This window comes from Mus musculus, chromosome 4 (genome assembly GCF_000001635.26).
Source record: "Mus musculus strain C57BL/6J chromosome 4, GRCm38.p6 C57BL/6J".
Classification (NCBI taxonomy): Eukaryota; Metazoa; Chordata; class Mammalia; order Rodentia; family Muridae; genus Mus; species Mus musculus.
Genome location: NC_000070.6, coordinates 14,515,879 through 14,542,287, shown reverse-complemented (window position 1 = coordinate 14,542,287; position 26,409 = coordinate 14,515,879). Strand labels below are relative to the sequence as shown.

Sequence of the window (26,409 nt, the reverse complement as noted above, 5' to 3'; positions counted from 1 at the left end):
AATATCTGAGTTTTTCAGTGGTCTGAGGCAACTCCTGTGAGAAGGTCTTTCCACTCTCCCCATGGCGTTGCGACCCACAGGTTGAGAACCATTGCCATGCACCACAGCGCAGAGAAAAAAATTGCAAAATCAAATTGGAATATATTACAATTTAACAAATAATTAACTTGTTTAAGAAACTAAATTCTTATGTAAGCTCAGATTCATGACATCACATGCTTTGATGGGTTTCTATGAAGTTTAGTGATTTCAAATCCAGGTTCATAGTGTCTCTTGGTTGGCACAAACCTTTTTGTAATTTACTCTTAAATGATTGCAACCATTTTCTCTTGCGACTCCTTCCTGTAGCATTCTAGGTTGCTATAGATTTTCTACCGGCCTCTCTTTAGAAAGTGAGCATGTTAGGTTGTTTCCATTTTTAGGCTGAATGAATGAAATGTGCCAAGGGAAGGTTCTGGAAGCTGGACTTGCACTCTGGTTCCTCCATGGGTGACTGCACCAGAAACTCCTCAGGTTTAAGTGGACTCAGCTGACAAAGCAGAGTTACAATTGCATAAAGATGAACTGTCACATGCTCAGCTGGTGAAACACATAAGCAGTCAGAATCCACTTTTGAAATGCCAGTGATTATAATTGAGTTTACTAGGTTTCTGCTGTTAATGTTTTAAAGCAAAGATGTTTGTGTGTGACTGGGACAGCTTTCTCTTGGGATGGTTTGCCCATCCTAGTTGGCCCTCAGACTTGCTGCTGGTGCTTGAGAAAGCTGATATGATATTGTCACTTGTCTTAGAGACAGAAAGGCTGAAATGCAGCCCTGATGTGTAGCCACTGTGATGTGTATCCACCTTGATGTGTGCCATCTCTGCCCTTAGGCGCATTGCAAGCATTTTTAATCACTGCATAAGTGATAAGAAAATTCTCTGATCAGTCTTTGTAACTTTCAACAGTAAAAGTTTCAGAGAAAGAACACTTCGGAAAATTTGTCCTAAGTATGAAATCTTAGTGGGCCAATAACATCGTTTACTAGAGTGGGGATACAGGATGCTCTGTCTTTGTTCTGGGGTCACATGTTTGAATGATTGGAACAAGAGAACACCTCTAAAGACTTTTTGCTTTATAAAGATTTCTCCCACTTGCATGGTATTCTCTTCATCAAACTTTACAAGAAATGAATTTAGAATCTAGCAAAAACACTAAAGGCTGCCGGCAGAATATTCTCAGTGTACCCTCCTTGCTGAGGTGATAGCTCTATTTCTTAACCACTGTTGTCCAACTGCACAGGAAGAGAATCTGAACTCATGTGCATGCTCAAACCGAGGATGCTTTGCTATCCATTTCAGACCTTTTATGCTGCTACCACTAAGTATACATAGGTATAGTAGCTAGCTGACTTGAAGAGAGCGCTAAGCATATTTTCAAAGTTTGGCTTTATCTAGGGTACTTGTAAAAAAACCCCTTTCACACTTCATGATTTCAAAGCGCAGGCTCTTCAACGTCTCTGCCTCCCTTAGGCACTGGAATGCATACCCACTAAATTAACTTGGAACACATAAAAGCCCTTCAACTTTTTAGCTAATTACAACTCATCAAAGCCCAAATGATAAGCACATTACCTTTATTAATTACTTTACCGCCTGCAACAGCTTCAGTATTCTCACTGGAATACTGCACTGCGATATTTTTGTGTAGTAGTTATCTATTTAAGGCTAGAGGGGTAGCTAAGTGATAATAACACCCTCATCTGCCATGCCAGGATTCAATCCAGCTCCACAGACAACAGCATCTTCTTTCTTCCTTCAGTCCCAAAAAAGACTTTGCGTAGGTCAGAAATTTATTTACCCTAAACAGTCTTTCCCTTGTTCCTGTGTCCCTTCCTTCTTAAGATTTCCTGATAGTTTTATTTATTAAGCATGTGTCATTCAGTGTGCAATGTGCACACCCATGCAGTGTCTGCCGAGGCCGGAAACATGGTGTTGAATCTCTTGACACTAGAGTTACAGGCAGTAGTAAGCCACTTGCTGTGGGTGATGGGAACTGAACTCAGGTCAGAGAGTAGCAGCTGGAGCCCTTAACGGTAGAGGCATCTCTCTAAACCCCACTGGCCTGGGTTCTACCTCATATTCAGCTTTCCAGTACATGACTCTTCTCTGTCTGCTAGGCTCCTCTCTCTGCCATGCCTTCTTGTTCCCTCTTGACTGCTTTCTTCTCTTCTGCAGCCATCACTAAGGCTTGTGGGCTGTGGGTCTTCTCTTCACATTTTGTGCACCGTTGACATTTTGTGCTCACTAATGTGACTGTATGATTGATAACTTCTTTCTAGACTGGAATTAAAAACCCTGGAGAGCACAGCTTCCATCTGCTGCATTGTGTCCTTGGTGTTCATTTAGCCAGGGACCTGGCATGTCATAGATACTATATGTCTGTGCATGAACACAGTCAACAAGAAAGAAAAATGGCTAGGAATGGTGTAGGATACAATTTACCAGTTTTGCTGCCATTATGCCAGAGATTTGGCTTTTGTTCCTCAAGCAATTTTTATTATAATTAATAAATTTTAAATGTATTATAGTACATTTATTGTTGGAAAAAAAATCTTTTTTAAAATCAGGCATTTGGTGACATACTTTAGAGAAGTGCTGTTTGAAAGAAATATAGTATGATTTACCTAAGTAAGTAACTTAAGTTGTCTAGTGGCCCCATCTTTAAAAATGAAAACCTATTAAAACTGATTTTAATACATTTTAACTTACCTGATAGAATAAAATAATTATAATTTCAACATGGATTAGAGAAGTACACACAGTTTTAAAATAAAACTTCGGAGTCTGGTATGTATTTTACATGTGCGGATTAATCCTAATACGGACTAGTCACATTTCCTTTCATGATGATTATGGGGCAGAGACTCTAGGACTATTGTATATGAGTGAATGGAATATAAAGACTCCCAGTGTCTCATAAAAATGAATTAAATGCTTCCACAAAAATAGCAACAGTCTGATCATCACTAGCCAGTGCTCTGGTCAAAGACACACGTGGCGATGATCTAAGCTGTGTTCTCCTTTACATGTGAGGTCCAAAGCCTTTCAGAGAGCCAGACAAACAGGACAAGTGAATCTTGTTTCTTACCTCCCTGGTTTCTGAGCCGGAAGGGATGTTAGCTCTGTGCAGGAGCTCCCTGTCCCTGGCTCCCTCCCCTGCACGCTTCTCTTCACTTGCAACAGAGGAGATACATCAGTGGTTTTCAGGGACTTCAGGAGGATCACAGAACCACTAGGGATGCCAGCCAGCATCTGCTGCAGAGGCTGCACAGCCACAACTGAGAACAGCAGCTGGCATGCTCTGCTGCAATACTAAGATTGCCTCTGGGCTCCAATTTGCAAAACTGTATTCTTTTGATTCTTCCGGAAGCTGGCTCATTGCTTGTATTCTCTTCAAGACCTTCTTTTTTTTTTTTTTTAATTAGATATTTTCTTCATTTACATTTTAAATGCTATCCCCATTCCTAGTTTCCTCTCCTCTCTGGAATTCTCCTATACACCCTCTACCCTGCTCTCCAACCCACCAACTCCCGCTTCCTGGCCCTGGCCTTCCCGTGTACTGGGGCATATAATCTTCACAAGACCAAACGCCTCTCCCCCCATTGATGGCCAACTAGGCCATCCTCTGCTACATATGCAGCTAGAGACACAAGCTCTGGGGGTACTGGTTAGTTCATATTGTTGTTCCTCCTATAGGGTTGCAGACCCCTATAGCTCCTTGAGTACTTTCTCTTGCCTTCATTGGAGGCCCTGTGTTCCATCCAATAGATGACTGTGAGCATCCACTTCTGTATTTGCCAGGCACCGGCACAGCCTGACAGGAGATAGGTATATCAGGGTCCTGTCAGCAAAATCTTGCTGGCATATGCAATAGTGTCTGGGTTTGGTGGTTGCATATGGTATGTATCCCTGGGTGGGGCAGTTTCTGGATGGTCCTTCCTTCCATCTCAGCTCCGAACTTTGTCTCTGTAACTCCTTCCATGGGTCTTTTGTTCCCCATTCTAAGAGTGAACGAAGTACACACACTTTGGTCTTCCTTATTCTGGAGTTTCATGTGTTTTGCAAATTGTACCTTGGGTATTCTAAGTTTCTGAGCTAGTATCCACTTATCTGTGAGTACATAGCGTGTGTGTTCTTTTGTGATTGGGTTACCTCACTCAGGATGATATCCTCCAGACCCATCCATTTGCCTAAGAATTTCATAAATTCATTGTTTTTAATAGCTGAGTAGTACTCCATTGTGTAAATATACCACATTTTCTGTATTCATTCCTCTGTTGAGGGACATCTGGGTTCTTTTCAGCTTCTGGCTATTATAAATAAGGCTGCTATGAACATAGTGGAGCATGTGTCCTTCTTACCGGTTGGGACATCTTCTGGATATATGCCCAGCAGAGATATTGCTGGATCTTCTGGTAGTACTATTTTCAATTTTCTGAGGAACCACCAGACTGATTTCCAGAGTGGTTGTACCAGCTTGCAATCCCACCAGCAATGGAGGAGTGTTCCTCTTTCTCCACATCCTCACCAGCATCTGCTGTTACCTGAATTTTTGATCTTAGCCATTCTGACTGGTGTGAGGTGGAATCTCAGGGTTGTTTTGATTTGCATTTCCCTGATGAATAAGGATGTTGAACATTTTTTCAGGTGCTTCTCTGCCATTCGGTATTCCTCGGTTGAGAATTCTTTGTTTAGCTCTGTACCCCATTTTTTAATAGGGCTATTTGATTTTCTGGAGTCCAGCTTCTTGAGTTCTTTGTATACGTTGAATATTAGTCCCCTATTAGATTTAGAATTGGTAAAGATCCTTTCCCAATCTGTTGGTGGCCTTTTTATCTTATTGACAGTGTCTTTTTTGCTTACAGAAGCTTTGCAATTTTATAAGGTCCCATTTGTTGATTCTCAATCTTACAGCACAAGCCATTGCTGTTCTATTCAGGAATTTTTCCCCTGTGCCCATATCTTTAAGGCTTTCCCCCACTTTCTCCTTTATAAGTTTCAGTGTCTCTGGTTTTATGTGGAGTTCCTTTATCCACTTAGACTTGAGCTTTGTACAAGAAGATAAGAATGGATTAAATCGCATTTTTCTACATGATAACCGGCAGTTGAGCCAGCACCATTTGTTGAAAATGCTGTTCCCCACTGGATGGCTTTAGCTCCCTTGTCAAAGATCAAGTGACCATAAGTGTCTTCAAGGCCTTCTTAATTTAGCTCTCTTGCCCTATCACCTTCTTTTCATTCTTTCTCTCTGCCCTTTCCTATCTTCCTCTCCTCCTCCTTTTCCTCCTCCTCCCACCACCACCACCACAATCATCATCAAAACAATTCCACTACCTTTCATAAATCTGGACCTTATTTGACTCCTGCTTACGAAGCTAACAAGTGGGATCTCCCTCTCTTTCCAACTAAGTATTGCATGATTATGGAGGACTCTAATGCCCACACTGGTCATCTTTGTATGGAATGTGCAGTATATAACTGTTCTACTGACATCATTTCCTGTGTGTCTTTGAAAAGGAATTTATGTAATGTTCACACATATACACATATGTATATATGCACATAACCTTGTAATAAAACATGAAAAAATTGAGATTTCATTAACTTTTATGCAGACTTAAAACTGTTAGATGTGACTGCCTAAAGTTTTAAGCCAAAAATTGTCCTGAAGCATTTAGTCAACATGACATGAAAAATATTAAAGAGGAAAATGCACAGGCCCTGGTTGCCCCATGGACGGTAAGGATGTGCACACGTGCCTTCAGCATTTATAACCGCTTTCTAAAATGCACTGCCAGCTTACTTATGCTCTGTTTGTTTTCTGACGTGGAAGCAAATCAAATATTATTAGTGAAGAGCCTAAGGGAGTTGCACATTACTTACTAGAATTTAGTTGCTGCGTAGTGTTTTATAGCAGCTTTAGTAGGCTGTAATCTATCCAGGAACTTTAAAAAGGAGATTTGAAAATCTCTAACTTGTTGAACTGCCTCACTCTGAGAGATGCCAAATTAAACCAACCATGTGTGCACAAAATCTCCATTGCCAGTGCTGAGAACCAAATGTGCCACATTAAATCAGAGATGATATCGTCGGTTAGAAAAGTAATACACGCCCTGCTTCAATTCAAGTCAAAGAGAAGGACACATTATTAATAAGTAAAACAAAACTTGAAAAGTCAACAAATCTTTGGAAACTTCACCGTTTATGTAGTAGGCTTATAGTCATTAGACTCATTCTTAGTATTTAAGACTATTAAAAGCAAGATGGGCACACAACAAGGTGGTCCTGTAGAGAGACAAGAAGGAGACAGAGAGACAGGCAGGGAAAGAGAGGGATTGCTATTTCCCCCACTCTGCCCAGGGTCCTGCCACTGTGCACTGTCCCTTTCTTCCAATTCAATCTACACAGAAGTTAGAAAACTTTTCCAAACACATAGGCTTACGCTAAATTAAACATTTGCTTAGAAATAAGGAGATTGGGCTGGAGAAATGGCTCAGCAACTTCAAACACTGGTTGCTCTTCCAGGGGGGTTAAAGTTTTAATTCCTGTCATGCACAAAATAGCAACTTCCTGTAACTCCAGTTCCAGGACACATGACACCCTCTTCTGGCCTTCAGGAGTACCAGGCACATACTAAACAGACACATACCCAGATAAACAGCTATACATATAACAAATAAATCAAGATTTAAAACAATAAGGGTTTAATGTTCTCTAAATCACCATATACATTTGAGTGGCTAATACATACATGTTGAACTGAATGAGAAGGCAATTCAAAGAAAGTGAAATAAATTAACCAATAAACTAAAACCAAACAAAAAACAATCCTCAAAATTGTGTGGCTCTGGATCCAGTCCTGGCTTCATGCTGCCTCCGAATGTCTACAATCTCTCACTGCATGACCTTGGATGAACTAGTCTCTCTATGCCTTAGAGCCTTCTTAGAAATGGTGACTTCACACTGAATTCATTCCATCTCCTAGGACTGACCTGCTCGCAGGTACATAGTATGTATTAGATTTAAAGAGACCCACAGGGAGGGAGGACAAATGTCACTGATGTCATTGACTTTTGATTTTTTTTTTTAAACCTGAAGTAAAACTTAGCAGTTAGTGTATTTTTTTCTGACCGTAGCTATTGACCGTAGCTGTTCTAGTCTGTGAGCATGTCTGATAAGCTGAGTCATTTGCTATTTTTCAGTACCACCCCCCCCCGCCCCCCGCCCCATCCACAAGTATGTCCTTCAAAGGCATCAAGTTCAAGATAAGTGTTCATGCTGGCTGCCTCTGGGTGTGTTCACATGCATGCAAGCAGCTGTTACAGATTCAGTTTCAATATCTCTCCGTCAAGTCAGGTTTATATTGGTTTACTAACTCTAGTAAATGCCACAACATTTTTGGGTAAAAGTCATTGTATCAAGAAAAGTATATTTTGTATAACCAAAAAAAAAATCAGTATATAAAATATTTCTGTCATTTCAAGATGGGTATTTCCACATGTCTAATTATATTCAGTTTTCAGTGCCTACTTCCATCCCCTGTCATCCTATAATTTTTCTCTTTTAGAAATTGTTATAGATTCAGAACTGTATGATTTGTGTCTAGCTTCTCTTATCACTAATGGCTTTGACTTCCACACGTTTACTTTCCTACTGTTGTTTGGAGGATGTTCCAAAACCTATGCATTCTCTTTAGATCTACAGTAAGTGTGTGCATTACTCCATATGAGATGGCCAAGCTTGTTTCAAAGTATCAGCAGCAATGTCCGAGGCCTTCAGCTGTTCTTTCCGGATTCTGAATTTAGTTTTGTATTTAATTTAAATTCAAGCCATTCCAATACAACAAGGTTCCCTTTGAATTCTTCATAGTGATATTTCAGATATATTTGAGGACCTGTGAATTTGGTCAAATGTTTTAAAAGAATCGGACTTCTGCTTCTGTGAAATCAGGTTCTCTGTCATTGCTCTGGAAGTCAGGTGGTTTGTCAGCAGGCTCAGTGAGAAAGAACATCACTCTAAAGACTTCCCGGGATTAGTAAAGTTAAGTCTCTTGTACTGGCAGAGAAACTGTGCCTGCTACCCCATCCAAGCACTTTGTTGCTAGAGTTCCCTGTGGGGAACTTCAGAGGGGGTGGGGGTGGGAGGAGCTTTGGTGCAAATATCTCACTAGCAGAGAAAAACCCCAGGCTGCAAATTCTCCTCTTGTTATCCACATGGCCCTCTGGGAAGGGAGGAGTGGAATCAGGCTATAGAATTTTCCACCAAGGTCTAATTCTCACTGGTAACCAGCCTTTGCTTCACTGCGCTGTGCCAATAAATGGTGCCCTGTTTGTGTGTGTGAGTGCATGTGCGTGTACACGTGCATTTGTAATTGCCTCAACATTAACTTCATTTTGGTTGTACCAGTTTGTCAACTGTTACATTTGTCACTGCAAAACACAGCTAAGGACAGATCATGCAATTTAACAATGATATGCCAATGTTTTTTTCTTGCCCCTGTTCCCATAGCTTTGAAATAACAATAGAGTTCAAGGCTTTCTCTTTTGTTTGTCTTGTGTTTTACAGGTGGCTTGTCTAATATCTTGCATTTTCGTCCTTATTGTCATCTATGCAATAGGACCTCTGCTGTACTGGCTGCCCATGGTATAGTAGTGCTTTTTATGATATACTTCTTGACTTTTAATCATAATCATTGCACATAAAACACCTTAGGACAATAAATTCAATAATTCTAAATCTGAAAAACATTTTGTATAAGTGGATATTGAGTAGAAGGATGGATGGTAGAGAAAGGGAAGGAAGTGGTGACAGTCTTCTGGCTTTTCAGGCGAACTAGAAATTCTCTTATGAAAAGTATGCTTTGGGGACTGGGGCATACATAGCTCCATGGTAAAATGAGCTGAACATGAATGAATTCCATACTTTGATAGCAATGAAAAAGAGGCTTTCAAAGAATTTTGCAGAAAGTGTGGGTTGAAGAAAGGGAGTAGACAACAAAATTCATTGTCACAGCATACACATGTCTCTTATGGAGTGGGACTTAGCACTAGTACCTGTGCTTCACCTACCCCTTCTTAACCAGGGTTCCCCATGACCCCAGCTATCATCCTGGTCTTTGCCTCTAGTTCTCTGGTTCCTAGCTTTCCAAGGGAGAGTCAGCATTTTTATAAGATGATTGACTAATACTCAAGTTCATTTCTCAAGGGTCTAAGTATCTATGAAAAAGGTGTCTAATATTAGGACAGCTATTAACATATATAAATTGAATGCATAATTTCTATAACAAACACCTTTCAAATAAGATAATGTGATCCTAATAAAAAGGATGTTCAGTCTTAGGACATTCAGCCTCATAATTTACTTTCTTTTCTGTTTTTTAGACTTGCATCTGTTTTGCCCTATGATTTGCTAAAATTGATCTTGCATCCCTAAAGTACAAAATAAGTTAATTTTAAACAAATATTACTTTAATCTAATTTGTGACAGCTTTTTCCAACAATTTGCTTGAAAAACAACCAACAATATCTTGATACTTTTAAATTCACATTAAAATGTTTGTCTTACTTTTCCCCAACTTATCCTTCCTTTGCAGTGCGTTCTTGCAAGTATTATTGTTGTGGGCCTGAAGGGAATGTTAATACAGTTCCGGGATTTAAAAAAATACTGGAATGTGGATAAAATCGATTGGGTAAGTAGCAGTCTGACCAGATATTTTCTTCTTTGGCTTGAGCACATGCTACCAAATATACTCTAATACTTTCATTGGCAGGAAATACGCTTAACCATTTGAGACTTGTGTACACCCAGTTAAATCTTCACAGTTCCAATGAAGGCATGAACACAGAATTTTATCTTATGTTGATGAATATGTAGTTTAAAAGATTTCAATTTGAGTGGATTGAGGATGCCCACTTTAAATCATGGGTTGATTTTGAAGGCAAAGCTCATTGAGAGATATGATGTTGTATCATGTGCATGAAAATCCAGCATTAAATGTGTGATACATAAACACACAGTGGTCTCTCAGTGGTATCCACTTTAATGCCAAAACCTCTCACAGTTTGACTGGTAAATAGATTAAGCCATGGTGAGGATTACATTAGTAAGATATCTCTGGGAACAGAGCAGATTAGATAACAGTAAACAATGAGAAAGTGTGTTTTGACTAGCAGAAATATTTGGTGCACTTACACTCTAGAGAAACCTGTCTGTGTAAGTGTTCTCAAATCCTCCCTCTCTCCAGAGTAAGTGAAGAATCTCATGAGTGGCCTCTGATCTGCTCTAGACTGAACTTGTCCTATTGAAATGCTGTGGCCTCTGTTTCCTCTTTTGACCTGTTGTGCTATGAAACTCTTGGGCAGATGCTGTTGCTTACTATTCTTATGTTGTTTCTGTGACTCTTACCACAGCAGCACAAGGCTGAGTGGATGAGGGATGCAGAGACCAATTGATAATGACTTGACCATCTTGGCACCATTTATGCAGGGAAAGGCACAGAAACACCATGGGTCTTTTTGAAAGCTCATTCTTGCTCCTGAGTCACTCACCTCTGAGAAACCAGAGCTCAGTAATGGATAGCTTGGGGGTGACTGTCATCCTCTTTTCTGAGAGACCTACACTGGTTGTAAGGTGAGTCTCCAAGGATAGTGACCAGGTGAAGAAAGACAAAAAGCCATCAGAGGTCATTTTGTCTCAATTTTCTTGCCACCATGACATGAAGTGATTTGCTTTGCTGTACTCTCAGCACAGCCATGGCTTGAAGCCCTTGAAGCCACGAGAACACAATAAACTTTTTCTGTTTTGGGTTGTTTCCCTCTAGTATTTTGTCACAACAATCACAACGTGCTCAACACACCTATAGGTTTTCTCTGGTTGGAGAAAAGTTTGAGTGCCACAAACAGCCATGTAGTTTTGATATAGTCTGAGCATCAAGTGCATCTCTCCTGGACTCTGCTGCTTCCCTGGTGTCCCAGCCTTAGCTGGCATACTTAAAAGCTCTTGTCCCTACACACCCATATCAATAGTTATTGTAAAGGCCTTTCAAGACCCTGATACCCTTGGCAGACTGCAGTTGATTGAAACTGTGTCATGACTGAGACTATGTCATGGGTTTCCAGTGTCATCTCTGATTATTATCCAAATACCTGAATAGTTGGCAGGTCTCTATCTTAGAGCTATGGTTTTAAAATCACATTTATCTATTTTTTCTTTTATAGATTCATTTTATATTACACTTCAGCTTTATATTAACATGATGAAGTAGAGTAAAAATGCATGTCATGAATGATCTAAACCCAAGATGCAAATCAATACTTAAAGACGGACAGAAAGAAGTTTACAATGCTAATTAAAAAATCAGGCTCCTAATAGGAGCCTGATAGGTAAAATAGAAAGGGAACATAAAGTGTGAGGTGGGGCATCCTCAGTGGACTGCAGGAGGATGTGGTTTCTAATGTTCAGTATTAACAATTGCAAAGCATTTGGGAGAGATTGGACAGGGAGTTGAAAGAACAAGAAGAGTGAGCTGCCATTCTAAGTTCTCCAACTATAGCATGTTTGTGAATCTTAGTTTTATAACTGAGGAAACGCAGTGGAGAAGGAGGAGATCTGAAGACAGGTCTGATGAGTATGTATTTGGGCATGTTACATTTGAAAGAGTTTTACTAAACAACTTTAAAAATGGCTTAAGATCTTGTAAATATGGGCTAACAGGGTAGCTCAGAAATTAATCAGCTGCTGTGCCAAACCTGATGACTTGACTCCAATCCCCAGAACCCACATGATGGGAAGAAAGAACTGCCTCTCACTAGTTGTCCTCTGACATCCACACATGTACTGTGCCCCCCCCCAATAAATCAAGTGTTTAAAAAATGAAATAGGAAATTAGTTGTGAATTGATCTTGAAAATCTAGACTTACATGAAGATACACAGTAGGCTGTAAAAGGAGGGATGGGTATAGCAGATACACTATCATTCAGTGGACATTGTGTTAAGTTCTAATCATATACTATGGCTGGAGTGTGTTGTGGGAAATATTAAAATGAAGGGCACATCCTTGCACTACACCCTGCTACTCTCAAGTCCCGGTGGTCTTGCTAGACAGTCCGTATCTCATGGAGATTCTGACTGAGCTCCCAAATCTCTCCACCCAGCTCACTAACTTCCCACTGGTGGGTCGCTACCATGCCAACCCCAAGCTTCAAAAGCCCCACGGCCTTTGCGGAGAACATCAGGCAAACCCACACTTTCTCTCTTGAACCCAGATGAGCTGCCATGTGAAGAAAAACACAATACAAACTTAGTTTAGAAACAACAGTAACTCAATTGCTGGGCACAGCAACTAAACTCCTAATCTTGAAAGCCTTATTAAATCTAAATCCTCTGGAGGTGATTCCTGATGGAGCTGCCATTGAAACCGGGAGACACTCCTAGCTACATCCTGTCCGCTAGCTATCCATGTTCAATAGACCCTAACTCTCTCCTGCTTCCTCTCTTCCTCTGTCCAACCCGGAAGTCCCACCTACTTGCCCAGTGATTGGCTCCTTTATTCATTAGGGGATGGTCCACAAGAAATCACCTGAGTACATGATTCATTCCTCATTTGCAACCCCTCCCAGGAAAGTGGAATTAGCATCAAAATACAAGCAACCCTAGGGCCATCCACAACAGAAATGCATTGATATATTTCTTTTTAAATTTTACTTTTAAAGTTTATTTTATGTTATGGGTGTTTTGCATTCATGCATGTCTGTGTACCAACTGTGTGCTTAGTGCAAGCTGAGGCCAGAAGAAGGTGTCAGATACTGGCTTTAGAGTTTCGAGCTCCCATGTGGGTGCTGGGAACTGAACCTGAATCCTCTAGAAAATCAACTAGTGTTGTTAATCACTGAGCCCAGATATATCTCTCTAACATTTCTTAGCTGTTTCACTGAAGATCTTTTTGTGTTCTCTGTCTGTCACTCACTTTAAGGTATAAAGTTCAAAAATTATATTAGAAGTCACCACTTTAAAAAACAGTAGTCTTTTATTTTCCCCGCAGTTTTAGATTGATTTTATTAAGAGTTGCATGTGAAAACCCCCTGTAAAGAATTTAGAAAATAGGATTCCAAATGAGAGTTTTACTCACAGGTTTAGAGCTGAGTTCAGAAGCTGATCAGGTCTACATAATTTTAATGGTGCAGATCCATCATCCCACCAGATAGCAAAATACAGGGCAAGGGGAGGTAAAGTAATTCAGTAGCTGCTAAAGTATTTCCCCTTGACTCACTGTCTTTAAGGAACAAAAAACAGATGCCTCCTGTATTTCAGGCAGCTTGGAGGTTAACCTGTGTTTAGGGGTTGTGAATACCAAACAATTCATTCAAAAGAGTGGGAGGGAGAAGAGCTTAAAATTCCTGATATCTGTGATATGTAATGATATTTGGGTCTTTACAGCAGGAATTGTTATAGAACACTGCTGGGACTTATTCTAACTAATGGAATTGTTCACTCATGTATTATTACGATGATTTTTTTTAGCGATAAAATAACCACAGGACATACACTAATCACTTGTTAGAACATGACCTATATAAGATGATGCATGGATGTAGAGCTATTCCTTTTAGATATGACTATATAACCTGCAGTAATCATAGAGCTCCTCAGAAAGCAAAACAGGACAATGTCGGGGTGTTCTAGACAGGGGACAGCAGGACACAAGTGCTATAAAGAGGGGCACGAGAAAGACCAGTGGGGATATGATTGGGAAGAGAGGAGGGGGGATGATGCACAGAGGAAAGAGGGAAGGAGCTTAGAACTGTGGACCAGCTCAGAAGGTAAAGGTGGGTAGATGGACAGGAAAGAGTAATAAATTAGCATGAAGGATGTTGGATAATGCTTTCCTCAAGAGCCATAGACTACCAAACAAAACTCCAAGGTGAGGCATCGGAAACCTCCCTTTGACTTGTTGGTCAGGAGGCTCCAAGAGACTCCCAGAATAATATAGTTTATTGCCATTGCACTTGGTTGTCTCCCAGAACTTGCAAGTAAGGCCCTATTGCTAAACAGTCCACACACTTTAGATATAGGTCTTGGAGGAAGTGGGGTGAAACTGAATTGGAAGCCTTCTCCCTAGGACTAATGCAAGTATCCAAAGGTACTTTGCAAGCTGCTGGGAAGGAAAGCAATCAGTAGAATCACCCAGCTCCAAAACCTACAAACTGCAGCAATGACCAACATGGCAATATGTCCTTAAAGATACAATAATGGCACTCATAACTTGGAGGTAACCATTAGCCATCTAGTTGGACTTAAGACCCAGTCAGCAGGAGGTCATTGCCTGGCACTGTAAACCCAACCAACTGCCTGTGGTTAGTGAGGCCATGGACCCTAGAAGAGAACCTACTACTACCATGTTCCTAAATGAATATAATTGTATACATATAATTGTGTAAATACTTATCTTTACACCCACACATAAGTAAAATTATCACATCCCCTCCCCCAGCACCATCAAAATAACTTTTAGTGGGAGCTGGAGAGATGGCTCAGTGGTTAAGAGCACTGGCTGCTCTTCCAGAGGTCCTGAGTTCAATTCCCAGAAACCACATGGTGGCAAAAAAACCATCTATAATGGAATACTGAGAGTGTATTCATATACATAAAGTAAGTAAATCTTTTAAAAAAGCTTTTACTGTAGCAGATGAAGACCCTTACAGAAACCCACAACTGGTCAAAATATGGAAAACAAAACAATGACTGGGGGAAGGTGCCTAACAGCAGTTAATATATCCACAAGACAACTTGTACACCTAAGGTTCAGGAAAAAGTATATAGGAGAAGATGGAAATATTACAGGAGCCAGAGGACCAGAATGCATGCTGGTAGATAGTGTTCTCATTATGATAGGAAGCTTCACCCATGAAACTTTAAAAATATGGTTGCCTAAACAAGGCGTACACACGTCAGCACCAGTCGATATACCAACATAGGGGATTCTCATAAGGGAATGCACCTAGATAAATATCTGTGTACAAATAATGGCTGCCAAGACCAGCCCTAAACCTGTATACATATGAACACTTAGCAGACTTGGGAGACTCTAGTTATGTGCATATGTCAAACCATGATAATTAAAGAAGAAGAGGTCATGAATTTGAGAGGGAGTAGGAAGACATAGGCAGATGAAAGGGGAAGAGGTAGGGGCGGAACTGATGTCTATATAGTGCTTTTGTCTGAAATTCTCACAAAAATTAAATTAAATAATATAGAGCCAGATGGTACTGCAATTGCTTAGCTGTCTAATAAATTCTAGCCTCTAGGCTGTGTGTTCATTTGTTTTTTGTTTTTAAGTGTCAAGATCCTAAAATCCCCAAGTCCTTCTGTAAGTATGGAGATTGGTTGGGAGGAGTGGGGCTCAATACTCTGATGACGTACTGTTCTGCTACACTCAGGCAGGCTCAGCACCGAGGAAAGGTAGAACTCAGAATCATAATGGGAAGTGGAAGTTACAGTAAACTTGCAACTCTATTGTGCATAGGATTAAATATATCATAGGCTAGGGAGGAGAGATACAGTGTGTGCAATAAGGGCTAAAATGATGGCTAGATAAATGATGGCTAGTTCTTCTGAATTAAAGGGAACAACTGCGTCCCAGCCTATAGGGTGGCAGGCTGGGATGACCTCATGATAAAAACATATAAAGCAGAAGGTTTTTAAGGTAAAACCCCCTCCATTCGCTTCCACGGGTTTAGCTTTGCAAAACTGCTTATTTTAAACCAGTTTTATGTGGATAAGGCACAAGAAAATTGTTTCACATCTAAAATAAATCCACTCTAGAGATATTTATTTCAGACTTGTTTAAGGAATGAATGCGTCTTTATATATCTATTTTCTCAAGATTTCCCGTTTCCTTTCTAAGCAAACATTTTGTGTTTTGTGTTTCTTTTCTTCAGATAAAGAATTCCACACTGTATTTTATTTCACAGCCTGCCTCCAATTCCTCCTCGATCCACCCCTCCCCACCCGCTACTCACCCAGCTTCATGCTTTTTTTTTTTTTTTTTTTTAATGTGGTTCAATTTGTGTTGCCTAAATGCTGCAAGAGTCAGGCTATGCCCTAGAGCCTGTGGTTAACCCACCAGAGGCCACACCCCTAGAGAAACCTGATTCTCTTTCTCCTGCAAACTTTGAATTGCAGCAGAGTCCTCTTTTAGAGGTGGAGTTTTGTGCTTACTTCTCCCCTCTTCGCAGGTTTATTTTGTCCAGTTTAAGCTTGCTCATGTCTTATATACTCTGTTGCATATGAGCTAGTTTATAAATGTAGTTGTCTTGCTGTACTCAGAAACTAATTTTGCTGTAGTCATCCACTGCCTCTGGCTTTTACAATCTTTCCAACCCCTCTGAAATAACCCCTCAGCCTCAGGAAGAGGGTGTGTGATACAGCTGTCACCAAGATTTTATCCTATTTTTAGGTTACAGAGTGGGGTTTCAATCTCTTGTTGTGGATAACTTGAAGTTATGTTTTTGAAAGTATTTTAAAACATCGAAGTAGAAAGAAAACAAGCTAGCATTGCAGGTATAGGCAAATGTGTAGATTATTGGGGAAAATAATTTGAAAATAATTCAGTCTACTATTTTATAAATATATGGTTTTATGTTTAAACGTGTAACCTTTCTTGGTTTCATAATTTTTATTTATTTATTTATTTTTGCAGTTGAAGCTATGTTCATCACTAAGCTTAGAAATACCAGGTTTATATTATAAAATCTTATGAGATTATAATTTCAAGTGGTGGGCAAACTTCTAAAGTTAAAATTCCAATTAGAAGAGATTTTTTTTTCCTAAAAATCTTTGAAGTCCTTCTAAGAACTAAGTCAGTCCTGATATTTTAGCCTTTATAGGGAAGTGGGCTTTTATAAATAACTATCTTTCTAGGAGTAGATCTAAAACCAGTGTTTTATTCAATTTTATTCAGTTAGTTTAAGCCATTCAATTAGGCTTTGAGAAGAGTGACAAACTATATCAGTTATTTATGCAGTAATCATAGCGCTTGGAGAATAGTGACAGACTATATCAGATATTTGTACAGTAATCACAGCAAATAGAAACCTGTTGAGAGTGAGAAAAACCTGCAAATAGCTACGTGTAATATCATTATGTTCAATAAGAAATGATGGAAACTTGACATATTTTTGAGCACATACATAGCAACCAACTATTTACCAATCTGAAGTCTAGTACTTGGGGCTTGATCAATGGTTGGCAATGCTTACAGGTAAAGCAAGGAACCTTCCCAGTTATATTGTTGAAGGCTGATGGAGCCCTGGTATGCTTCTGTGTTTCTGGGTTTTTATTCCCATTACATAATGTATTTTTGGGCTGGTGAGATAACTTAGTGGGTAAACACACTTTCTGCCAAACCTGATGAATTGAGTTTGATCCCTGAAGCCCACATGGAGAAAGGCAAGAAGCAGCTCTAATAGCTTCCATCTGGCCTCTGTACTCCACTCACCTCATAACCTGCTGCCCTTTGTGAAAGGAAAGAGACAGAGAGACAGTGGAGAGAGCGAATTCATAAGGAAGTCAGTTTTTAGAGATTTGTTCACTGGAGTGCTGTTGAATACAATTGTGAGGATTTTACACTTGTGAGAAAAGTGAGAAAGAAGTAGCCACATTTTTTTTTCTGTGTCTCTAGGGCATATGGATCAGTACTTACATTTTTACAATATGCTTTGCTGCCAATGTGGGATTGTTGTTTGGTGTTATCTGCACCATAGCTATCGTGTTAGGACGTTTCCCAAGGTAAGGCTATATTTAAATACTCTCTCTCTCTCTCTCTCTCTCTCCATATACACATACATACTCTACATATGACATAGACTAATATTGATCATAACAAAGAGAACCATCAAGATCATAACAAATCCCTGAGATAAGTCAACTTGAAGGGACAATTTTATTTATTTATTTTATTTTGCCTATGATTTGGAGGTTGCTTTGGGCCTGCAGGGGCCCAGTGTATTCATAATGGAATGCACAGTGGGATAATTCTGCTTGTTTCTATGTGCCTGAAAAACAGGGAGACTGGTTATGGTGCCAATGTCACCTGTGATGGCACACTTTTAGTGACGTAATTCCCTTCTAGTATCCTTCAGCTCTTAATGGTTCTATTGCCTTCCATTAGCAGTATAAGCTGGAAGCCAAGCCTTCAACACATGGACATTTGAGGGCCATTTAAAAAGCAAACAAGCTGTGTCATAGTTCACTAGCTAACATTGAGTGCATTGTACATAAACTGAAGCATGGGGTGTGCTCTTTTCTGAGAGCCCATTTCACTGCACATAATTATCGTGAGATGGATGTGTGTGCTAATATGTGCCGAGTCTTTTGTGTTGTCTTCCCAGAGCAGAGACCATTTCTTGGAATAGATTTGTCCCTTCACCCACTGATGGACATTTGAGTTGCTGCCATTGTTTTGACTGTTAATAAAACTGTTGTGAGCATTTGGATTTAAAAAGAAAAACCACAAACTATAACAAATTTCATAACATCTAATAAAAAGTAAATCTCCTGGCCCTATCTTTATTATAGCATTTAAAAACAAGTTAAAGGGTATAGTATTCAATAAGATGTAAACTTGATGATTACTGAGTCATCATTTAGGAAATTAAATGGCCATCTTCATGTTCTAGAAGCCCCATCATTTGCTGAGGAGGGCTTCATTGCTGTGTCCTTTGGCTGAGCATCATTAACCCTGTCATCTATTTTGAACAGCTCCTTTGCTGCATCCCCAGGGTTCATCTACTACTTGCCATTCCACGGGTCCCCTGGAATGATAATGATTTATGAAATAATCTGAGCCTGTGACTTAAAAAATATAAAATATACTTTCACCTATATAGAACCCTCAAATACAGATTCTTGTCTTGTTTTGTTTCTCCTCCTCCTCTTCTTTCTTTGTTTTTCTTCTTCATCTTCCTCTTATTCTTCTTTGCCATTGAGCCCCTTTCTTCCACTCTTCTCATAACATTTTATGAGACCTCATATCATCTTTAGCCCTTTCACAATTTATAATTTTTATCAATCATTGTAACTCTTACAGCTTGAAGCTTTTGGATTCTGGGGACTTAAATAAGATATATTCCATTTACTAATGTCTAGTTAGATAGCTATGCTGTTATTCTCCACTACAGAATATTCTCACAAAATACAGATTTACCAATATCTTACAGATAAATTAACATAGAGTACAAACCCCATTATTTCTAATGTAATTCTAATGTAAGACAACCTGTTGCTTTTGATTCTTCTCTCTTAATACAGCAATAAGGGAATGACTTGTAACTTTAATCTGCCTTAAATATAGGGCAAAGACTTTAAGCATAACAGACATGAAAGAAATGGAATTGAAGGTGAAGACAGAAATGCATGATGTAAGTCTGACTTCCTTTTCTTCTTGTGCAAGTATTAACATTTGTGGACGAGACAGTTTTGAAGGGTCATAAAATCCGATAAAGCATGCCATTTGACAACATCATTCCAGTGGTATATGTGTGAGTGCCACACTTGGCAGTATGCAATGGACATGCAATAAATTAGTAGAGAAAAAGAAAACCTCCTTGAATTTAGGCTTCTAATTAAATCACACCATGCTTCATAGAATTTCAGTTCATGGTTGACTTATGGCAGAGATTACTTCAGGCATTTGAGAACTTCTTTTCCACTGCTGAATTGCATAAAATTAGCCAAATTGGTATCCCTTTTATTCGTTAAATGATAAAGAAAATTAGAGAATTGAGAAAAAAAAAATAAGACACAGGTCATTCATGCACTGCTGTTTTAATGACCTAATCAATGTTGGGGTGGTGAATAAGATCATATGTATGTACGTATGGAATTCTCAAAGAATTTTTAAAATGTTATTTGAAAATACAGTGATACAGAATTATTAGCTGAAAGTAATTAAGTCCTAGGTTCTATCTAGAATGCCAATAATCATGGAATTATGAAACTCAGAGAACTTTCATAAAAAGGCAATTTACATAAACTGTCTTGCCTTGCTCCTGGGTAAGGGTGTCATATGAGGGTATTGAGCCCTGTTACCTTTTAAAATTTAAAGGTGTTCTTTGACAATTTCATACGAGATTGCTTTCACTCTACCCTCCTCACCGCCCTCTTAACTCCAGGAAATCACCTCTTGCTTCACTCTACAATTCTAGCCCCCGTTCTATTTTTTCCTTTTTCTCTTTTCTTCCTTCCTCCTTTTCTTCCTTTTTCTTTTTTCTGCCTTCTTGCTTTCCTTCTGTTTTTTATTTTTTAAAATAATTTTTAATTTTTAGAGACAAGGTTTCTCTGTGTAACAGCCCGGGCTGTCCTGGGACTCTATTTGTAGGCCAAGCTGGCCTTGAACTCACAGAGATTTGCCTGCCTCTATCTGCCCAGTGTTGGGATTACAGGGCATGCCTGGCTCCTTTCCAACACTTGTCTTTTTCTTTTGTTTTGCGGCCCACTGAGTTTAGCCAAGGATCTTTGTCTTTAGCTGTACCCCAGCTTCAGCTGTAGAGCCCGCTAAGGAGGAATGGGCTCTTCTAGTTTCTTGTTAAAAAACAAAACAAAACAAAACAAAAAACATAAAGAGTTTAAAGTAGGAAAAAAATTAATAACAGAAGTGTTCACTTGAGTCATTTTAGCCTATTTGTAAAAGTCGCCCTCACTCTGATCCTGCTTGATAAATGTTTGGTTAACATTTTCTCCTTTACTCTTGTATTCACTTCCTTCATTACCTTATGATTCCCCTCAGAGCACAGAGAACTGGCCTCCTTCCAAAAGGACCAATGTCAAGGTCTTTCCAGGTAGCCTGAAAACAGGAAGTAACATCAGGAGTCTTTCTGTGACACCCAGGAGAATGGTTTGTTCTTTTAATAAGAGACTTGCTTCACAGAGCGCTGCTTGGTTCAGAGCCTTGGAAGCTGTCCCAGGCTCAAGTTTTGCACCAAGCCAGCCTTTCTCTTCCTTTCATAGTTTTCCCATGGAATTTAACCCATAGCTCCATCGTCCCCACTGACATCTTTATCTTTGAGACAGAATGTGATTTTAGATTGATGAATTTTACTTTTAAACATCACTGACGAGCAAACTGCATAATCCTTGCCTTCTTGGGCAGAAAGTAGCTACGAGTGGATGAGGGATTTGTAGCACATATACAAATGCTAGGAATTTCTCTTTCTTCTGTCACCCACACAAGTAACAACTTTTGCTCATAAAAATCCCCGTTTTTAAAAACTGTTACATCTCAGTAGTTTCCTGATATCTTCCATAAGGATAAGAGATGTGACTAAGATTGAATGTCATTTGTACATAGACCGTTGAATGAGAATTTTATCTGACTTAAAATGGCACTGTTCCCATTTTCAACAAACTCAGTTCTGCTGAGAATTTCTGAATTGCAGCAACTTGAATCTTTATTCTTTAACAAAGATTTAGTTTTACATCTTAAACTGGAACAATCAAATCTGATGACTGTATATGACAGAACTAAACATTAATGATTGACTTTTCAGCTTCCACCTGATTTCCGCTAGATTAAAAGTGATTTTGACAGATCAGTCTTTTTGCTACCTTGTATTTTTTTTTTGTTGTTGTTGCAATGTACTGACTTTCTAGAGTTTAAATATCTTCATAATGTCAGAAACTCTGATATATATTTTAAACATTTATTAAAAAAATGAACAAACAGTGAGATCTCTGAATTATCCGTGCTTATGTACCCAATTCTTAATTTCTTCTGCTTGCATGCATGGCTATTCTCTGCATCTCTTCTTTCATGGGAATACAAAAGCCTGAAGGAGTAATGCCTTGCTTGGTTGGTAAGGAGTTACCATTCCACAGAATTGACCATCTTAATCAGACACCCATCCCAGAGTCATAGAAAAGAGGGTTTTGGTTGGGCAGCACCAAAGTGCTGTCAATAATATCTGAACAGATGGGTAAAGTAGATAGATTTTGTGTCGAAACCATTTTTTCTCCCTTTCCCCATCCTACAATTGGGCAATGCAGTGCAATTCAGAGCTTGCCAGGTAAACCTGTGTATTATTATTTACAATACTATTATCTCTTATGATTTACTTCCAATGAGGACTACCAATCATTTGCAAAGTTTTCCTTTAGCTAGAGCCGAGCTTACATCAGTGTTGTATAAAGAGATGATAGTTGACACTTGGAGACACATGTTCAGCTTTATTGAAATACTGACAGATATTTAAGGATGTATTCAGTAGCAGAACATTGCCTAGCATATGCGAGGCTCTGAGTTTTTACCTTCATGCAAAATAACAATAATTAAGTTCATTTGAATTGGTAGGTTGGATAAAAGATGCACTATGTGGAGGATAGTCTAGGTTATTACCTCTCTTGGACCGATAAATAGAAATAAGAGACACTTTCTGAAAAGCTGTGGATTGTTTTATTACTAATGTTTCTCAATACTAAGTGTCTATTTCCTTGATATGTGTGGTATTCCATTAAGACTTACAAATAAATTACAATAACGAATATGTTAGTTAAGAGATAGCAATCCACAACTGAGTGTTATGTTGACTAATAGGATTTAGTCTGATCAGGTATAGGTTTTTTTTCTTTTATTTTTTCTTTTTTTTTTTTTGTTTGCTTGTTTGTTTTATATTTTTCTGACTTGATTCAGAGTTCTAAATCTTTTCCTTTTTTCACTTTAAAAGGAAACCTCGCAACAGATAAAAATCATCTCAATAAACAACCCACTTGTTTTCCTGAATGCAAAGAAATTTAGTGCTGATTTGATGAAAATAATCCTAAAGGAAAGTGACAGCAACCAACCACTTGATGATGTCAGCAAGGTAGGCATCCTAGCTTCATGACATGTGTAATAGTGAAAATATCACTAAAAATATCCACAGGTAAACAACGACAGAGTTTAGATATTCTTATAGACCTGTTCATCAGAAAAACCCTTAATATTGTATATCTGCCTATTCATTTACAATATAACCCGTGTATAGGACAATATTTAATATCACTTAAGAAATTTGTTCATCATGGACCTAAAATAAATATGTGATAGCCTAGTTCTTCAGAATAGGAAGCTTGATAAACAGCTCCATAGAAGTATAAGCAGTTGTTATTGACATTATAACCTTATTACACAATTTTCCTTCCTTCCCTTCCTCCTTCTTTTCCTTTTCTTCCTTTCCTAACTTCTCCTTTATTTTTCTTTTTTAAATCAAGACAGGGTCTCCCTATCTAGTTTATGACTTTTCTGCCCCATTTTCCCAAGTGCTTGGATTATAGATGTGTACCATGTCCTGACTAATATTCAGCTTTTCTTTATTTCTGTAAGAAACCTTGGTGACCAGAGGCACCGAATCAGATGTGCACCGGAATGAACCAGTGTGAATGTGTAATTTGCCCTTGAGCCCTCAAGTCCAGAGCCACTCACCAGCTGTGGGAATTTAGATGAATGAGCCTGTGTTTCAGGGTCCTCATTTGTAACAATGAGGATTCAAATAGTTAAAATATGCAAACCACTTAGAATAGTGCTGGAATCAATCCTGAGTTCTGTGTAGTCTTAGCTAATGTGGTTCATTAGGTTGACTGTCTTTCTCATGAAACTTTCCTTGACTCTCCAGATAATTTCTCATACATCCTTGAACATGTATCTCTTAGTTACTCATGTATCAGAGTCTCAAGGCCTCTTGTTTCTGGTCTCAAAACTGTGCAGAGGGCCATTCCTTTGCCTACAGCCAAGTGCTTCTGCCCATAATTCTCGACCTGATCTGCCTATGACCTTTGCCCCAAACTCCTATATAGGATCATATATATGATTTTCATGATCACAGTTGAAAATGAAGGTGTGAAGTCCCTCTTCCTGTAATTATTAACATTTGTGAGATGATGCCATCAGACTATATACGAGTGTAAACCTTTTAAAGACAAGAACCTTGGGACCCTACAGGTTGTAAATGCATACTGCCTTTGTGCCTTTAGGTTTTCACTTTCAATGGAATGTTGAGGACCACAGCCAGTGTTTTCAGATTTGAAACTCACTTCTATAGTTAGTGGTTCAGGTTGACATTGTGCCTATATATTTCGGAGAGTCTTTTATTGTATATGACAGGGCACCGTTGTAGTTTTTGTGGAGTTTAGCTCACAATCACCATGCAAAAGTGGTACTATGAAAAAATGATATAGTTTTAAATAATCTCATGGACCCATAAGAAATTTGTCTAATTTAATATCTTCCATCTAAATCCTTGCAGTGCACTGCAATGCAGGACTGCCTGAAATGAACCTGCATTCCTGATACTGCCACCTGTCTCCTTCAATTCAGACTATCAGCCATTTGGAAAGTTAGGTTTCAGCTGGAGGAGGCTTGCAACAGTGTGCATAATGGGATTATAGCTGGCATTTTCTTAGGACCAAATATATTTAAAAAATAACTTTAGTTTTTTATATTTTGATTTATGAAGAAACTAAGACGATAGGATAGGTTCTGTATACCTCATAACACTTAAGATGTTAATGCTTTGTGTACCAGTTACAGCTAACACATTCATTTATGTTTTATTCTGTCTTCCTTATTTTGACTAGTAGCTTATCTGTTTGTCTGTCTGTCTGTCTGTCTGTCTATCTATCTATCTATCTATCTATCTATCTATCTATCTATCTATCTATCTAGTGATGGGGGAGGCTCTGAGATTCTAGCTAGTGTGTCACATTACATTTAACTGTCATGCTTCATGATTCTCTTGTCTAAAAGTTGCCCAAATTTTCTTGTTTTAAAGGTTGTGAAAATTTTGATCAAGAATGGCCAGGTATTTTGTAGAATGCCCTGTATTAGAATTTGTTTGGTGTTTTGCATGGTAAGACTAGGGTTATGATCCTTAGGAAGGAACATTGTAGGGGCAAAGTACTACATCCCATCCAAGGTACATACTATAAACAAGACTGATTACTGTTGACGGAAATGTTGATTCCCTAAGTTCATCTATTGTTTTTAACCCTTTCTATGCTATACTGTGGAAGGAAGTCACTTTGTTTAAGTCAATTATTAGGAATTTGAGGAGTTATAATTCACCTCCTAAAAGTAGAGTATCTAGATAAGTTATTTAAAATTCTTCTGTACAGGAGATTTCAGAGAAGATAAGAGGGAGAAAGGAAATGTCTATCTGCTGAAGGCCAGTCCCTAAGATATAGCCACACAGTGAAATATCATTATTTGAATACTGAATAAAAGAAGTATTGAATCTCTGAAAAGTGCTAAGTAATCTGATAAAAATATGTTATCTGCAGCACAGGGCAACATGTAGGGGTAATGGTCTCTACCCCACCTTTAAGAAGAGCACTCTAAGAAGCTGTACAAGCAGTGGAAACATGGAAAGGCATTGGCTGATTCCAGACTGAGATGTCCCTATCTTTGACCTGGTTTTCTAGCTTTCTAATCTTTGCCTCCCTCATAATGGGACACAAGATTAGTAACCCCACAGAATGCTTTGCAAAGATTCAGTTGTTAATGTCTTCAAGACTTGGGTATGGAATAAACACTGAAAAATATGCACTGTCCTTACCAATAGCCAAGAAAAGAAACAACACACACGGTATTTTTGATAGGCAACTGCATTGCCGAGGCCCCGCTGGTAGAGACACTGAGCTATGATACAGAGCCGCTTTGTTTTCACTTCCTGATGTCTAGCACGTGATAAATGTTTCTCAAGCGTTTTTGTGGGACTAATGTGTATGAAATAGTTTTTGATGTCAGATCAAAACAAATTTAGTCTTTCAGAAAATGTTCTAACATCTGACTAAGTGAGCAAAAATTCTGTTGGATGAATGTATGCTTATTTCCAGCCCATAATCGTTCTTCACTTCCTAGTTCACTGCGGGCACACAGCATCTGAAACCCTCCTGGAACAAAACCTTTGGCGGTGCTGACTGTTGTTACTCAACATGGAGAAAGGAATGTGCAACTTTCTCATTGGCGGCTATTCATTGTTCCACAGCGCTTTTATTCTTTACGTTTATTTTATTTCAGTGTGAACAGAACACCTTGCTCAGTTCCCTGTCCAACGGCAACTGCAATGGTGAGTTTGCTTTTACACCGTAGGATACACACCTCCTTCTCCCCTTTTCTCTCCATTGGCCCTCTTCCTTGAGGGTTTTCCTGTTCTTCAGCTAGAATCCCCCTCTCCACCTCCTACCTCTTCCCATCCCTGTTTACTCACCCTCTTATTTTTATCTCTGCCTCTCTCCCTCCTCCTCTCTTCCTTTTTACTCATCCACTTGTTCCTTTTACCTTTTCTTGTTACTCTTTCTTTTCTTCTTCCATCTCTTCTTTGGCCTCCCACTTCTTCCTCT

At 39.0% G+C, this 26,409-nt stretch overlaps 1 protein-coding gene across 3 annotated transcripts in view; it reads left to right on the top strand.

The window, feature by feature from the left end:
- The window catches only part of Slc26a7 (solute carrier family 26, member 7), a 119,517-nt gene that overhangs the window by 79,659 nt on the left and 13,449 nt on the right, over positions 1-26,409 (top strand). For 2 of the 3 annotated variants that reach the window (XM_006537723.4, XM_006537722.4), the window contains exons 10-16: positions 8,607-8,684; positions 9,634-9,729; positions 17,720-17,826; positions 19,391-19,457; positions 20,825-20,932; positions 22,758-22,895; positions 26,087-26,135. In XM_006537723.4, the coding sequence (XP_006537786.1) occupies positions 8,607-8,684; positions 9,634-9,729; positions 17,720-17,826; positions 19,391-19,457; positions 20,825-20,932; positions 22,758-22,895; positions 26,087-26,135 (643 nt within the window). The remainder of the gene's footprint in view (positions 1-8,606; positions 8,685-9,633; positions 9,730-17,719; positions 17,827-19,390; positions 19,458-20,824; positions 20,933-22,757; positions 22,896-26,086; positions 26,136-26,409) is intronic. The other variant, NM_145947.2, reaches the window with a different exon arrangement.